The sequence below is a fragment of the Zonotrichia albicollis genome, chromosome 13 (genome assembly GCF_047830755.1).
Source record: "Zonotrichia albicollis isolate bZonAlb1 chromosome 13, bZonAlb1.hap1, whole genome shotgun sequence".
Taxonomy (NCBI): domain Eukaryota; kingdom Metazoa; phylum Chordata; class Aves; order Passeriformes; family Passerellidae; genus Zonotrichia; species Zonotrichia albicollis.
In genome coordinates, this window is record NC_133831.1 from 2357680 (window position 1) to 2374550 (window position 16871).

At 47.9% G+C, this 16871-nt stretch overlaps 1 protein-coding gene across 1 annotated transcript in view; it reads left to right on the top strand.

Moving 5' to 3' along the window:
- Nucleotides 1-16871, top strand: part of ZCCHC14 (zinc finger CCHC-type containing 14) — a 57098-nt gene that overhangs the window by 34950 nt on the left and 5277 nt on the right. The window contains exons 3-12 of the mRNA XM_074550766.1: nucleotides 2618-2691; nucleotides 6995-7066; nucleotides 7273-7382; nucleotides 9686-9780; nucleotides 9870-9924; nucleotides 11007-11280; nucleotides 13230-13321; nucleotides 14279-14406; nucleotides 14703-14843; nucleotides 14913-16379. Of these exons, the coding sequence (XP_074406867.1) occupies nucleotides 2618-2691; nucleotides 6995-7066; nucleotides 7273-7382; nucleotides 9686-9780; nucleotides 9870-9924; nucleotides 11007-11280; nucleotides 13230-13321; nucleotides 14279-14406; nucleotides 14703-14843; nucleotides 14913-16379 (2508 nt within the window). The remainder of the gene's footprint in view (nucleotides 1-2617; nucleotides 2692-6994; nucleotides 7067-7272; nucleotides 7383-9685; nucleotides 9781-9869; nucleotides 9925-11006; nucleotides 11281-13229; nucleotides 13322-14278; nucleotides 14407-14702; nucleotides 14844-14912; nucleotides 16380-16871) is intronic.

The window sequence follows — 16871 nt, forward strand, 5'->3', positions numbered from 1 at the left end:
CTCTTCAAGCTTTTGAGAGTAAAAGCAGTAAATAAAAATATCTTTTTTTTTCCTTCCCTTTGTACTTGGTGGATGGCACCTTTTCTTCTGGAGTTCTGTAGCACTGATTGAATAAAGTAAAGCTTCAGGGTAGGTTTAGGAAGGTTATTTCAATAAAAGCAACCAGAAGTTAAACAACACACAGAGTAGGTGAGAGGCCACAGAGCACAAACATACAGCTTGATAAATGAAACAAGATTTCTTCAGGCAGGTGATGTTTTTCAGGATATTTTAGGTAGCTGGGAGAAAATTCCTGGAGCTCTTTGTGTGATATGAGGAATTATCCAGCTGGTTGTCCCCAAAGCCTGTCCAGGACAGGAACTGCATTTCCTGCTCTAGAACAGAGCTCATCTTACAGGATCAGTGCAGAAATCTCTACCTAAAGGTCCATTTTTCTCATTGCAGTCCTTTTCCAGGATAAATTCACTGCAGTGGGTTTTATTCACTGGGCAGGCTCAGCCCAGACTTGGGGCAGGGAAAGGTTGTGGCTCTGTCAGCACCCCCAGATCCAGGGGTGATTTAAGGTTTGTCATTAACCCACAGAGTGAAACAGGAATAGCTTGGGTTTATGTCTCTGAGTAATCCAATTCTGCTGCAATTGCTGGAGATGAAACATGAATGTCTGGAAGAGATGGGCTTTGAATCCTTTGGAAATGCCAAATGATAAGAACAGTTGCAGCAAAGTGATGCTGGCTTTGCTATAAACAACAAATGTTGCATAACACAGGCTGTGTTTTTCAAAACCAGATGTTGCAGCAGTTGACACCAGGATTTCTGCAAGTTATTTGCTCATCCTTCAGCTGCTTCACCACATTCCCCCTCTCAATACCCATTTTACACATTCTTTCTCATTATAATCCTGTAGTACTCACAATTCCAATCAATATTCCGTTTATTTTAGCTGTGATCACAACTCAGGGGGCCCTGAGTTCTCTCAAATAAATGTACTGAGGTAGATTTTTTTTTTAAATTAACCTTTTCAAATCTTCATGTTCAAACCTTCATACCACTGAATATTGTGTGGATGGCTCAGCAGTGTCTGGTGAGCAGATTTATCCCTGTGGTGCTCAGCATGGGGCACAAAATCATTTCAGAAGCGTGAGAGGAGCCCAGTGAAATCTTTTGAAAGGAACAAACCTCTCCAAAAAAGCAGAATGTGCAGGAGAAAGCAGTAAGTAATGCATTGACATTATTCCTAAGCCCAGGGATTGATGTCATTGTAATTGGGAATTACATGGAGGAGGGTCAGAACAGGAATGTTCATTTTCTCCATGTGAAGACAGCCACAAACATCTGTAGAGCTGAATTTGGGGGCTTTCAAAATTTTCACAGCAAATAAAATTTAAAGAAGAGATTTTGGTGGGAGGTGTCAGGCTTGGAACTGGATGGGCTTTAAGGTCCTTTCCCACCCAAACCATTCTAAGATTCTCTAAAAACACAATAAAAAAAATTTAAAAGATCTCAAGGAAACCTTCAGGCCACAACTGTTGGGAAACAGAGGGAACTCAAGCCTGGGTGGAGCCTCCCTGGGGACAGGGACAGGGAGGTGACACAGGCCAGGTGTTGTAATGGTGCTGCTGGCATTTCACTGCACTGTTTCCTTGGGCACTCAGGAGGAAGCTCCATGTGATAAACATTGGGTTGAGTCTTACTGATAACAACAAGTTAATAATAAACAGTGCTGGAAACAGGATAGCAGCTTGTAAATGGGGATTCTGTGGGAATGAAGTGACAGAATTGTGGGCTCTGCTTGTGAGGACTGCTCGGTGACAACACACCAGGCACAGCACGTGTCCCTTCAGGCCCTGCACTCACAGGTGACATTTTACTGACTCTGGGCTGGGATAATTCTGCTTTTGGAGTTTTAAGCCAATGTAAATTGGCTTTTTGTAAGAAAAAATCCATGTGTGTATCCCCATGAGTGCAGTCAAAAGGCAGGAGGAATTTATAAGAGAATTGAAAGTTGATGAAATAAAGGTTTTTCATGGTGAATTCTTATCTGGGTGTCTTGGGAAGTGGGAGTCTCCCAGAACTCAGCACACCAAATACCTGAAGTGTAAGGTGACCTGTGCTGGCATTCCATCCTTTCCACACTCAGATCCTGCTTTTACTTGCACCTTATTCCAATTTTGAGTTTTTCTGTGAAGCTGCAGGAAGGGAGGAGTCAGGATGTGAACAGAGCCATGAAACCACACTGAACTTGTAAAGCCAGGCCCTGAAAACATGGAGAGTTCTTCCTCATGCCAGTTCCCCTGGCAGGGATGGGCTTTGCTCCTTGGTGCTATTCAGATAATTCCACGTGTGTTATTACAGAGATGAGTGGGGTGATAAGAGCTTTGCTTGGAGTGGATTATTTGGGTTGAAACTGCTTGGAATGAAATCTTCCCAAGTCTGGAAAACAGCATGATGTGGTGGTACCAACATTCCTGAGGGAGGAAGTTGGAACTGGGCACCTGGAGCACCTGCACAGGTCATGGGATGCTCTCAAAACAGGGCCTGGCACTTCCCAAAAGTCATCACTTCTGTCTCTATTTAGGAACATCCTCCTCATTCATCTTCTCTCTTTGTTTTTCCACAGTGAGTGTTGAAAAAGTGGAATTGAAGGGGCTGGCACACAAGAAGAATGAAAGAAATGTTGAGTATTCCTTTGAGGTAAGTTTGGGTTTCCTTTCCTGTGAAAGAAGGGAGGATAATACTTTAGGAGGGGTTGAGGAAATTTTCAAACTTTATTGTTAGATCCCAAAAATCCTTTGTGAAAGCAGAGCTCCTTTGGGACTGATAGTTTTTAATCAAAGATTTGAAAATCATAAATGGCTGTGGATGATGCACAGGTTGGTAGGTGGGGATTGGCAAAAAAATCCCCAAAAAACATTTTAATGGAGGAAATTTTGGCAGTGTTTGTTTAGGGGGAAATATGATGCCACCCTTACAGGATATTATCCATCTCTACATCCAATGTCCATTCTTCTGCTGGAATGCAGAAACCAGAGGGAATTTATCTGGACAAAGAACAGTGTGGGCTCTGAGGGCACAGCTGCTGGAAAGGGGCAGGGAGGGAGTCTCTGGTGGGATGTGGCTCCAGAAGGTTGGGGAGTAGAGAAAAGCTTTGGGAACTGGTCAGGGCTGAGTGCTGGGTTTCTCCTGTGAGCTCTCAGAGCACCCATCACACCTGAGATAGCCCAGCTACCCCAAACAGCATCAAATCAGCAGGATGGCTCTGAGGCAGTGCTGGAAACAGAAAAAGGTTTAATAAAAGGCAAAATAACAAACTCTTACAGAGAAAAACCAAGCCAGGGGCAAGAGGTTCTTGCTCCTGCTAGAACACCCCACAAAAGCAAATATTTCCTTTGTTCTCTTCCTTTTCTAGTGAATTCCCTAGGTGGGACCTCTTGGCCTCTGTCCAATTGGCAGCCTCAGGTTTGAGGTGACGTCCCAAAGGTGCTGTGAGGTGTCTTTGAGAGAAACTTCTGGGCTTTCTGCTGTTTATGCAAACAATAACTGAGTCACTCCATCCACAGGGGGCACATTCCTACCCTTGAGGAAACCTCAGTGCAGCAAGAGCTGGGGGAGCTGACTGGGAGGGGATTTCACCATGGGCTGAAAGTGCTGGCAAAGGGAATGAAACCCTTCCCAGCAGAGGGGCGTCCATCCAGCAGGAAGGGCAGGGCAGGAGCTGCTGGGTGAGCTGAGGCAGCCTGGCCTGGGTGCCAGTGAGGGCAGTGCCAGTGGCACAGAGTGGCAGTGAGGGCAATGCCAGTGCCAGTGAGGGCAGTGCCAGTGGCACAGAGTGGCAGTGAGGGCACTGCTGTGGCACAGAGTGGCAGTGAGGGCAGTGCCAGTGGCACAGAGTGGCAGTGAGGGCAGTGCCAGTGGTACAGAGTGGCAGTGAGGGCAGTGCCAGTGGCACAGAGTGGCAGTGGAGGCAGTTCTTGTGGCACAGAGTGGCATGGCAGCAGTGCCAGTGGCACAGAGTGGCAGTGAGGGCAGTGCTGTGGCACTGAGAGTGGCATGGCAGCAGTGCCAGTGGCACAGAGTGGCAGTGGAGGCAGTTCTTGTGGCACAGAGTGGCATGGCAGCAGTACCAGTGGCACAGAGTGGCAGTGAGGGCAGTGCTGTGGCACAGAGTGACAGTGGGGGCAGTGCTGTGGCACTGAGTGGCAGTGAGGGCAGTGCTGTGGCACTGACAGTGCCAGTGAGGGCAGTGCTGTGGCACAGAGTGGCAGTGGCAGCAGTGCCAGTGGCACAGAGTGGCAGTGAGGGCAGTGCTGTGGCACAGAGTGGCAGTGGCAGCAGTGCCAGTGGCACAGAGTGGCAGTGAGGGCAGTGCTGTGGCACTGACAGTGTCAGTGAGGTCAGTGCCAGTGGCACAGAGTGGCAGCAGTGCCAGTGGCACAGAGTGGCAGTGAGGGCAGTGCCAGTGGCAGTGAGGGCAGTGCTGTGGCACAGAGTGGCATGGCAGCAGTACCAGTGGCACAGAGTGGCATGGCAGCAGTGCTGTGGCACAGAGTGGCAGTGGGGGCAGTGCTGTGGCACAGAGAGTGGCAGTGAGGGCAGTGCCAGTGGCACAAAGTGACAGTGAGGGCAATGCCAGTGGCAGTGAGGTCAGTTCCAGTGGCACAGAGTGGCATGGCAGCAGTGCCAGTGGCACAGAGTGGCAGTGGGGGCAGTGCCAGTGGCACAGAGTGGCAGTGAGGGCAGTGCTGTGGCACAGAGTGGCAGTGGGGGCAGTGCTGTGGCACAGAGTGGCAGTGGGGGCAGTGCCAATGGCACAGAGTGGCAGTGAGGGCAGTGCCAGTGGCACAGAGTGGCAGTGAGGGCAGTGCCAGTGGCAGAGAGTGGCAGTGGGGGCAGTGTCAGTGGCAGAGAGTGGCAGTGGCAGCAGTGCTGTGGCACAGAGTGGCAGTGAGGGCAGTGCCAGTGGCACAGAGAGTGGCAGTGAGGGCAGTGCCAGTGGCACAGAGTGGCAGTGAGGGCAGTGCCAGTGGCACAGAGTGGCAGCAGTGCTGTGGCACAGAGTGGCAGTGAGGGCAGTGCCAGTGGCACAGAGTGGCAGTGAGGGCAATGCTGTGGCACAGAGTGGCAGCAGTGCCAGTGGCACAGAGTGGCAGTGGCAGCAGTGCCAGTGGCACAGAGTGGCAGTGAGGGCCGTGCTGTGGCACAGAGTGGCAGTGACAGCAGTACCAGTGGTACAGAGTGACAGTGAGGGCAATGCCAGTGGCAGTGAGGGCAGTGCTGTGGCACAGAGTGGCATGGCAGCAGTACCAGTGGCTACCAGCAGCTGACAAACTGGAGTAAAGTATTCCAAAATTTGGGATGCACAGCCCAGAAAACAGCTTTGGTTTGTTTGATGAGACAAAGCAGGGGAGTGAGAAAAGGGGAAACCAAAAGGAACCCAATTATCCACAACTTTCACCAAGTTATTCCTTCAAACTCCTCAGCATCTGTTGGGATTTTGGCAGCATTAACCTCTGCAGGACTGCATTCATGGAGAATGTCCCAAATTTGCTGAATCCCCCAATTGTTCCAAATGTCATCAATCACAGACAGGATTTTTCCAAGGGCTTTTCAAGCTCTCTATGAAGCCTGCAGTTGTCTCCACTCCAATTAAGATCTCGTGAAACTTCTTTTCCTATTACAAATTTTTCTATAAATAACAGAAATTACTGTACCCAGTGTTTGCCTCAACAGCTTGAACTGAGGGAAGAGCAGAGACTTCAGCTGAGTTGATAAATTGCTGTTTGCTGGGTTAAAAACCCAATTATGGAATGGTTTTGTTTTGTTTAGGAGCTTGGGAATAGCAGGTCAATGGATGGAGCAGTTTAGTGTTTGCAGTGCTATTGTTCCCCCCATTTACAATTCACATTATTGTTTTATAAGTATTGAAAATTCAAGTTAAAACAGAAGTCATGACAGTTGTTGAGTTATTACAGAGCTAGAAAAAAAGAGAATATTTCCTGTACTTTCTGAAATTCCTTGTGAATTAAAAAAAGAATATTTATTTTCCACAAACTTTGAAAAAACCAACCCACAAACTTGGTAAAACTGCTCAAGTTTCTGTCTTCTTTTCCCCCCTTTTTTTTTTGTGTAACAGCTCTGCTGAGAGGAAATTCCTCCCTTATGTAATATATTTTGAAATCCTCTCCTCTCCCCACTCATTTTGGCAGCTTTTGGATGGCTGGAAAAACTTTGTGTATGTTTGGAGTTGTCATTGAAACGAATGTCATGTGAGAGAGAGGCTGCTCTGTGATCCCCAAACTCCCACCCAGCTCCTTCCCTGTGATCCAGCTGCCTCCAGATGCTCCAATGGAGATTTTGGATCCATAGGGATTCACCCCTGGCCTGTCTCATGCTGATTTTCCAAAAATCCTGATTTTTGGCTTGATTAAACCTCATTTCCCAAGCAATAAATGCTTCAATATCCAAAGGTTTCATGACTTGTGTGGGAAGAAATATTGAATATTCCCTTTTTTTAGAGCATGGACAAGATGGAGTGTGGAGCAGGAGCTGCAGGTTTCACTGGGAGGGTTTTGCCTGGATTTTTGCTGCCATTCTCAATTTTTCTGGCATATGGAGTTGATTAATTAGCAATAGGCAGCCTTGTGTGGGGGGAGCCGTTCCTGTTGGAAAGCAGATCCTACAAAGCAGCTGTTTTCTTTAACAATAATGAGGGGAAAAAATTCCATTACTCCGTGGTTGCTTGCTTAACTCTGGATGTCTGCAGGGTGTAAGGGCTGTGTAAACTCTGAGGGGCTTTTCCAAGCACCCAGAGCAGTTGATAAATGTAAAAACAGCAAGAATCGGGCACCAATTTTGTCCTTGTGCACAAAAAAATGTGTTTCCTTCTTGCTGTCACCCCTCACAACATCTGTGAGGGAGAGTTGATACCAATTAGTGAATTTTGAGGAACCAAATTAAGTTAATTACTAAAGCAAATGCTTCTTGGTTCCTCCTCTAGGTCCTGTGGTCTGATTCTTCAGTGACGTTGGTAACCAAATCTTCTGCTGAAGTGACTGAATTCATTTCAAAGGTAAAAACAATAATAAAAACACTTTGAAAAGGAAAAAAAAAAAGTTTTGTCCCTCTCTCTAATTTTGTTCAATGATACTTCTCAAAATGTGCCAAGATAATTCAGATTGAATTTAATAAAATATTTGATTTATAACAGGCAATGACCGGAACCTCATAGAAATAACAAAACTTTTCAATTTAATTTGTCATATCCTCCCCCTTTAGCTGTCTCAGCTGTATCCAGAAGAAAACTTGGAGAAATTCATTCCCTGCTTAGCTGGTCCAGATTCCTTTTACCTGGAACGGAACCACATGGATCTGGAATCAGACCTGAGGTATGCTGGGATTTTGTGGGGTTTTTATCTTGACACTGAGCTTCTTTCATTGAGAAAAACTAAAAAAAAAACCCAGGAAATAGAAATATTATCTCCATATTCTAAATTACTTCAAAGAAATTAGAGCCTGATCCTAAGCTTTTTTCCTGGATGTTCTATTAATTTCAGTGCATAACAATTTTTCAGGAATTCTTTCTTGAGAAATACAGATGGTTATAATATTCTGTGTTAAGCTTTCTGGAGAATTGATATTTCCTCATTCCTTGTGAAGAACAAATAGAGGATCACTGGCTTTGCAAAAGTTTGTTTTGGACTCAAAAATAACCAGAATTGTTTAAAACAACCACTCAAAACTCAGGAAAAAATAGAAGCCTGAATATTCACCCATCTGTACTGAGGAATGGCTTGTGGGGATTTTTTCTCCCCTTTCACAGAGTTCTTATTTTCTCATTTTAGGTTGTCATTTTATTTTAGGTGTTTATTTTACTTTAATATTTAAAAGTTAGGTATGTATTTAGCTATTATTAAAAGATTACATTTTTGGAAGCCTTTAAGAGCTAAGAAATTTTTTGAAGTCTTACCTTGTACCTCCTCAAATTATCACAAATCATCTGGCCATTATTTAATATAAAGTATATTTTTAGTATCATAATCTGTGGCAGATCACATCAGGTTTCTCTTTCTAAATATGATTTTCCTAGGAAGATAGGAGTGACTCAAATTCCTTTCAGCTTCTACTGTCTTTATCTACACAAAACAAGATTATTTTAATATTTGTATTATTCTGATCCTAATATCTTATTATTATATAATTAAATGACACTTTAAAATATTAATTATTTATTAGAGCTTCTCCTTTCTAATTTTTTTTTCCCTAAGCCATGGTGGATGTTGGTTTTCCATGGGAGGCAGGCAGCAGGTGCAAGGCTGGATTGTTTTTCATGGCAGGCAGCATTGCCAGTGCTTGCTGTGTATGACAGCGACCTGAGGGGTGAGAGAAGGACAAGAATCTTGTTTCTTGATCAGAAGGCTGGATTTATTGATATATGATATGTAATACATTATAACTATACTAAAAAGAATAAAGAGAGAGGTTGCAGAGAGCTGCTGAGCTGAGAATAGAATAGCAAGAATGAATAACAAAGTTGATTAAACCTCATCTCCCAAGCATTAAATGCTTCCAGGGAATCTGTCCCTGAGCTTTGCTCCTGAGATTGGCCCCCAATTGGAAACATGGAAGATGAGGCACTCACAGGTGCATCCCATTGCATCCCACAGCAGCTGATAACAATTGTTTACATTCATCTTCTGGGCCTTTGCTCCCCAGAAGATGGACAAATGTGAAAGAAAGGATTTCTATGAAAAAATGTCTGTGACAGCCGTGCTCCAAGGAGAGTTTGGGAGTGTGTGTGCCTGCTTGGGAGCAGCAGCTCTGCAGATGTGGGTGAATGGAGCAGCCCCTGCCCTGCCAGGGCTGAGAGGCTGCTCCAAGGTGCTGCTCTGCTGTGAAATTCAGCCCTGAACTCTGGGGTTTCCAGCTGGGAAACACCTCTGGGGGTGTGAGGTGCAAAGCTTTGGGAAATTGGATTTTTTTGGTGGAATTCCAGAGTGGTTTGGGTTTGAAGGGAGCTCAAAGCTCATCCCATTCCACCCCTGCCATGGCAGGGACACCTTTCACTGTCCCAGTGCCCTGTCCAGCACTGCTTGGGATCCAGGGGCAGCCCCAGCTGCTCTGGGCACCTGTGCCAGGGAAGGATTTCTCCCCAATATTTTATCTAAATCCATCCTCTTCCAGCTCAAAGCTGTCCCTCCTTGTCCTGCCCCTCCATCCCTTGTCCCACAGCCCCCTGGAGGAGCTGGAATGCTCTTAAAGGGCTTTTTTCCCTTAAAAGAGACACAGGGAAAACGTGACAGAAGTTTTGCCCTAAACTGCCAGACTCTGCATCTGCTGTTTATCTCCAAGAGGAGGAAATTCAATAACATATCCATCTCTATTTTATATTCCTCAGGTTCCTGCGTTTGAAAGACAATTTTCAAGTTTACATTTGAACATTTTCTGCCTTAGGATTGTTCAGGGTTGCTGAATGAGGGGTCTTTGCTGAAACACTCAACAGAGTAAAAACAACCCCGGGGTAACAGGGTTTGGTATTAAAAATAAGAATATCCATAAATTTCCAGAATTCAGGATGGCATGGTGTGTTTCAGCTTTTCAATTTCCAATCTGACTTCCAAGTGTGTTGTCCAGAGTGCAATCCTGATGGATTTGGGAGGCTCTAACAGAGCAGGGCCTTTGTTTGCTGCAGGTACCTGGCCCCGTTCCCTTCCCATGTGGTGAAAAACGACCACGTCAGGAAGTTCTTCAGCACTTCATCTCCCTCACAGCAACTTCAGAGCTCAAGTGAGTTGAAATAAAGTTTTAAAAATATTTTTTTTTGTACTGTATTTCATAAACTTGATGCCATTTGTGACTCTGTTCCTTGTTTGCAGATCCTGGCAACCCCTCCCTGTATAAAGTAGGAACTACGCTGGGAACATCTGGAAGGTGAAATATTTATCTTGTTTATAATTCATTCTCTTAAAAGGCAATTTTCATGTCCTCCAACAAAACCCAGACCCCCTTCAAGGAGCCAATATTGTGGCTTCCATATGGAAAGATTAAAAATTTCCATGGGATTATATTTGGGCATCTTTATTTCTTTTTAATAATGCAAAGGCCGTTCTGTCAAAAGCTTTTTTAAATCACAGAGAGGCAGCAGAATATTTCAGATCTGTGATTATTGAAGGAAATTATTGAAGGAAAACTCTGTTTAGGTGGAGATCAGCTTCACCCTTTGCCAGAAGTGCTCTGTTACTGAGCTGTGGAGCAGGGCAGCTACAAATCCACACCTTGGCTCTAACTGGGGTGGTTTTTCCCAGAATTTCTGTGAATTTTTCCTGATTTCTGTGGCTGATTTCTGGGTGTCACAGCTCCTCCAGCTAACTGTCCGGTTTTCAGCTGTTTGGAGGGCCAGGAAGGGCCCGGGGTGGCCTTGGGACAGCCCGCGTATCAAAGGACGAGAAGAGGCCTCAGTTCTTCTTTCGGTCTCTGTGTTTATTAATTGTTTATCTAAAAGATTTTCTCTCGGCCCGACAGAGCTCTGCTCAGCAGCCAGCCATGAGCACACTGTGCTGCCCTCCAGACAGTCACCTATCTTTATACCCAAAGTTACGTGTACAATATTTATCATTTTTCCCCAATACCTTTTATTCTTATTGTCCGGTGCACTTTCAGTAATGGCCAATCCCAAAGTGCCACCATCACCACAGAAGATGGAGGAGAAGAAGAAGAAGAAGAAGGACAGGACACGCCCCAATTCCTCCATCTTACTTCTCTAAACCCCCCTGTACAGAAATCCTAAACCCTGTGTTTCACCCTCTAATTAACCAATCCCTTCACCATTCACCCCGGTGAAACCCTCCTATCCTCATCCAGGTGTCGTCTCCCGTGTAGGATCAAAGTCCAGCCACCAGGCACTTCTGGAACATTCCAGGACTCCCGAGCCCCCCAAGGGTGCTCTCGGTGACACCTCAGTCCTGAGGTGCTGAGATCCCACAGCTAACCCCAGCCCTGTTCCTGTTTTGCAGACCTATCTGTGGGGTGGCTGGCATTCCCAGTTCCCAGAGCCACGTGCAGCACTCGGGCGCTGCCGCCGTGTCCCTGGCGCACTGCGCGCACTCGGGCGGCGCCGGCTCCGCGCTCGGCTTCCGCTCGCAGCTGGAGAGCTCCTCCCCTGCCATGCTGATGTCTTCCAGCCCCCAAACCCCTCAGACACAGGAGCAAAACGGGATCCTGGACTGGCTCAGGAAGCTGCGCTTGCACAAGTATTACCCCGTCTTCAAACAGCTCACCATGGAGAAGGTAGGGCAGGACATGGAGGGCAGCTTGGAGTTATCCCCGCCTTCCCCAGGCTGGGAGCATCTGCACTGAGGGTCACACTGGTTTCTGGCACGTGCTGGGGTGTTGTAGTGTGTTGTTAAGTTTCTTGTGTTATTCCCCCAGTTTATGTATTGTTCTCCCCTATTATGTGTAAAATGGTTTCGTTCCCCCAGTTTTTCCCGCCACTGCTAGCCTGTCAGCTAAGTTGCCATAGTAACCGCTATTCATAGTTGCCGATATGTAATTGCTCCTCCCCTGGTTTCCCTTATCAGTGAAAGTTGTTTCCTCCCTAAGTCCAGTCAATCACTCCCTTCCTCCTCCCAGGTTTCGAGAACCTTCTCCTCTCTGGAGATGGTGGCTGGCTGGGGTCCCAGGACACCTCCTTTACCTTTTGATTATTGGTCTCCATGGAGTGTCAGTTCTGTGAAGTTCATCCCCTCACCTTTCCCGATTGGTTCCGCCTGTACCCACCCCCCCTCCTTTATAATCCTGTTTCACCCCCTATGGAGAAACTTCTTCCTGGTTGGTTTCCCCACGTTTGGATCCCGCAACACCTTCAATAAACCGATGTTTAACCCCCGGGAAATGGTCAGCTCCGTTCCTCCCCAATCCCAGCGGTGTGAGCCAGCCCGCAGCCAGCACAGCCCGAGGCCCTCAGACACCGAAGGGCGCTGGCCAGGAATTGCAGAGGGGCGTCGGCCTTTCGCCCTCAGCAGCCGGACTCTAAACTTCGAGCCACATATGCCCTCCTCTGCGCTGGGGAGGTTTTCACTTTGTGAAAGCAGTAATGAATTGATGAAAACCTTCTTGCTGTTCTCACTGTGTTGTGTCCGGGGCTGTCCAACAGCTGCTGCTTCTCCCAGGCTTCCTCATGGAGCGCTTGGAGATCCAGCTGGGATGTCCAACAGCTGCTGCCTCAGCAGCTCTGCTTGGCTCCCTAAACTTCCCTTTGTGTGCTGCAGATACCTGTTGAAAAATCAATGTGTTGATTCCTCTTGATTTCTGCTTCTTGGTTGATTTTTCTCCCAAAATATTTGGTTATCCTCATTTTAAGAAATAGATTTTCATACTCACTCACTCAGGAGTATGAACACGAGTGAGTGAGGTTTGTTTCCTGCAGAAATTCCTGGGGAAAAATCATCTCTTATGTCTTTGCATTGCAAGAGTCCCAGATCACACCTGTGTGTGCTGGATTTGATGTCCACAAGGTTTTGGAGCATTTTCCCAGCTCCAGAGGGAGATTCCTTGTCCTCTGTGTTTTGGCCTGGAACGCCCTCCAGTGGAGGGAGGGCTTGGGCTCAGCTTTGTGCTGCTTTGGAATATTTTATGGATTTAATTTCAATCTCTTACCAGAGGCTTCTGATTTAATTTTCTTCATTATAAGAAGGGAAATATACTGTGATTTTTTTTTTCTTTAATAAAGTAGTAAAACTCTATATTCCACTGTATTTTTAAAAAGCAAATATTATTATGCATACTTCACTGGCTATCACTTTAATTACATTATAATATAAATGTCTGTATCTATCTCTATATTTTATTATTAAATTTACTATTGGTGTATATTTTTACTCCACTTCTGTGGTAAATGACACACTGGGAAAACTGGAGTGATTTTCTAAGGTCCTTAAATTCACTGATAGCACCAAGTTCTGTTTTAATTTAATTCTATTTTAATATGTACATGAGTTATTTCATCTTTATTGTGACTGGTTAATACAAGCACACACCTAATTAAATTAAATCTGCAGGTTTCTTCCTTTCATGCCTGTCCCCCACATTTTCCTTTTACACTATAATTGAAAACTCGAGTAGAGACTTTCTTTGAATTTAAAAATGGTTTTAAAGTTGGCTTTTGAAATTTCTCTTCACTAAAAATGGGAATAAGAATATTTCAGGGTATAAAACTAAACATATTTTTTCTTTCCAAGTTTCTGAGTCTTACTGAGGAAGATCTGAATAAGTTTGAGTCCCTCACCATGGGAGCAAAGAAGAAGCTCAAGACCCAACTAGAGCTGGAGAAGTAAGTGAGGGCTGGGTGAACTTCTTTTATGGGCAAAAAATGCAAATTTTACTTCCCAGAGCACAAACCTGCCATGATTCCCCCCTGGAGATATGGATGATTATTATTTCTGTTATTAAACAATATTTAGCACTTTCTGGTTTACTGCTGCCTGGTCAGGGTTGTGATAAGGATACCAGATCTTTAAATCTACAAAAAACACACATTGTGTTTAGGTTTTTTAAACTTGTATCACATTTCTTGCAAAGATTTTGGGCTTCCCATCCACTTGACATTGGTGGGAGCTGTTGGGTTTGCAAGCCCAGGGGATGCACTCCCAAATTCGGGCCTTTATTTCCTAGCAAGTGACAATTTTGTGGCTCCCATCCATGTGGATGGAGCTCAGCTACTTCAGGAGCTGCCTCAGTGTCCCACAGTGACCCCAGGCAGCTGTGACAGCCCTCTGGGGACACTGATGCAACAGATTGTCCTGGTTTTTGCATCTCCACTTACAGGAAAGTGTATATTCTGCAGCTTCTGCTGTTCCTTAAACAGCAATTAGAAATCCAAATCCGTGCCCATTTTTCAGAGCTCCTTGGCAGCATTTACCAGCAATTTTAGTTTTTCCAGAGTTTGTTTGGAAAACTTGGGGCTGTGTTTGTTTTCTCTTTGGGTTTGGGATGTGCTGACATAATATGTGACAGAATTTTAGAGTTTAGTCAGGGTTTGGTGATGTTTTACCCTGGACAAATAAGAGCATAGGGCTGTAATCAGATGGCAAATAGTCCAACCCTGAGTGCTGGCAGTTCTGGTCAGCACTGCTGTGATTTCCAAGTGTTTCCATTTGAAATGGGCACAGCAGCAGTGGATTGTTCAATGGGCTTTGTCTGCTTTGGGTTCATTCAGAAATGGATTTATTTATTTATTTGTGTTTTAGCCACTTTCTGTCTCTTCACACTTCTCTCCATCACCCTGCAGGGAGAAGTCAGAGAAACGGTGCCTAAACCCCTCCACACCTTCCTCAGTGACCAGCAGTGGGGTGGCCAGGGTTCCCCCCACTTCCCACGTGGGGCCCATCCAGAGCCTCCGGGGCAACCACGCTGCAGGTGAGGGGAGCAGGGGGCACTGCTGTGCCCAGCTGTGCCTGCACAAGGCTCACCTCCCTCTGTGCTGCTGCTTCCCCAAGCTTCATCTCCCAAAAACCATTGGCTTAACGGGGAGCAAGCAAAAAGTCTGATTTTGGTGATTACTGGGGGTAATAAAATGCGATTTTCCCATGGCTCTGGAGGGAATGGGCAGTTCCTCTGTTCCACCTGTGATGTGTCCCTGTAAATGCTGAGCACGGCCTCAGTGTCCTGCTGAGGTGCTGTCAGTGCCACCTCCGTGTCCCCTGTGCCCGCAGAGCTGCGAGTGGACGTGGATCAGGCAGCCCACCCCCTGCCCCGGGAGGGCAGCTCCTCCGAGTACTCCAGCTCCAGCTCCAGCCCCATGGGGATCCAGGCGCGGGAGGAGAGCTCGGACAGCGCCGAGGAGAACGAGAGACGTAAGCTGAGCCCCGCGGCCGCGCCCCCTGCCCCGCCCAGCGCTGTCCTCACCGCCCCTCTCTCCGCAGGCCTGGAGCTCCACCTGGACGCCTCGGACAAGGAGAAGCCGGTGATGCTGCTGAACCATTTCCCCTCAAGCTCTGCCAGGCCCACGGCCCAGGTGCTGCCCGTGCAGAACGACGCCGGCTCGGGCCCTGGCGGGCACCACGCGCTGCCCATGCAGATGCTGTCCCCGAGCCCCTCGCACATGGCCCCCATCCGCATGCTCGGCTCCGTGCACAAACCCGAGCGCGGCTCCGCCGACATGAAGCTGCTCTCGTCCTCCGTGCACTCCCTCTTGTCTCTGGAGGAAAGGAATAAAGTGTCTCCCGGCTCGAGGGGCAGCATCAAGATGGAGAAGGGCTTTGGGAGCGCCGTGGTGGATGTCATGTCCGCGTCCTCGCCGCACCAGCCCCTGCAGGTGCTGTCGGGGGGCGCCGAGAGCAGCTCCCCAACGTCCACCATGAACTTTGGGCCTCGCACCAAAGTCGTCCACGCTTCCGCTCTGGACAGAGTGATCAAACCAGCCCAGCAGCCAGGACTCATAGTGGAGACGAGCACTGCTGCCACCGTGACGTCCAGCACAGTCTTCCACGTGGCTCGTCCGCCCATCAAGCTCCTGGTGTCGTCGTCTCTTCCCACCGACTCCGCCATGGCCGGACAGACTTCCTGCTCCAGTAATATGCAAATAACGGTGTCCCCTGCAATAATCAACCCCCGGACTGCTCTGTACACAGCCAACACCAAAGTTGCCTTTTCTGCCATGAGCAGCGTGCCCGTGGCGCCCATGCAGGGCAGCTTCTGCGCCAACAGCAACGCGGCCTCCTCCAGCAGCCACCCGTCCCCGTCCTTCACCACCATGGCCAACCTGCCCAGCTGCCCCGCGCCCAGCTCCAGCCCCACGCTCTCCTCCGGCGCCGACAACAACTTCTACAGCAGCAGCAGCAGCAGCAGTAGCAGCAGCAGCAGCAGCGGCTCGGCCGGGAGCGTGCCCGTCCCCAACCAGAACCACCATCACCACCACCACCAGCAGCCGCCGCCGCAGCCCCCCGGCTGCATGGTGTGCAGCTCCTGCGGCTGCAGCGGCAACTGCGGCTCCAGCGGCATGACCGTCAGCTACGCCAACTATTTCCAGCACCCCTTTTCAGGACCTTCCATGTTTACTTTCCCTTTCCTGCCCTTCAACCCCCTGTGTAGCAACGGCTACATCAACACGCAGCAGTACAACAGCAGCACCACGTTCCCCGTGGTGCACACGGCCTACAACAGCGGCCTGGCCCCCGACTCCGTCATGGCCGGCCAGTCCACCTTCGCCGTGCCCCCCATGCAGAACTTTATGGCGGGCACGGCCGGGGTGTACCAGGCACAGGGGATGATGGGCAATGGCAATGGGTCAAGCCACAAAAAAAACGGGAACCTCTCCTGTTACAACTGCGGGGCCAGCGGGCACAGAGCTCAGGACTGCAAACAGCCACCCATGGATTTCAATCGGCAAGGTAAAGGCTGGGGGGACACACGGGGTCCTTTCCTGGCTGTAGAGTTCAGGCTGATGTTTCCAGCCTTTCGTTCCTTTCTTTGGGGTTGTTTCCTTTGTGTCAAGTTACGGCTGATGTTTCTTCAAGTGGTTCATGGCTGCATTTGGATGACCCTTTGGAATGCTTGTCTCTGGGTTTGGAGTAGGATCCAATCCAGAGTGTGGCCTTGAGACCTGCCCCTGGGGTCTGACGGTGTCTTGGAGTCTCTGGCTTGTAAAAATATTGTGTTATTAAAAGGTGGTGGTCTGAGCTATTGGCAGATTTTAGGCAGCCCCATGAGGAGGACTCAGATGAGGCCATCAGGTGTGCTCTGTGGGGTTGGCACTGGTTTTTAGGGAGGAAGAAACCTCAAGGAAGGGATGGAGCTGCTGTGGACAGGTTGCAGCAGAACCACTGTTGCTGCCTCTGCATTGTCAGCCAGGTCAGCTTTGGTCATTATTGCAAGTTCCCCTG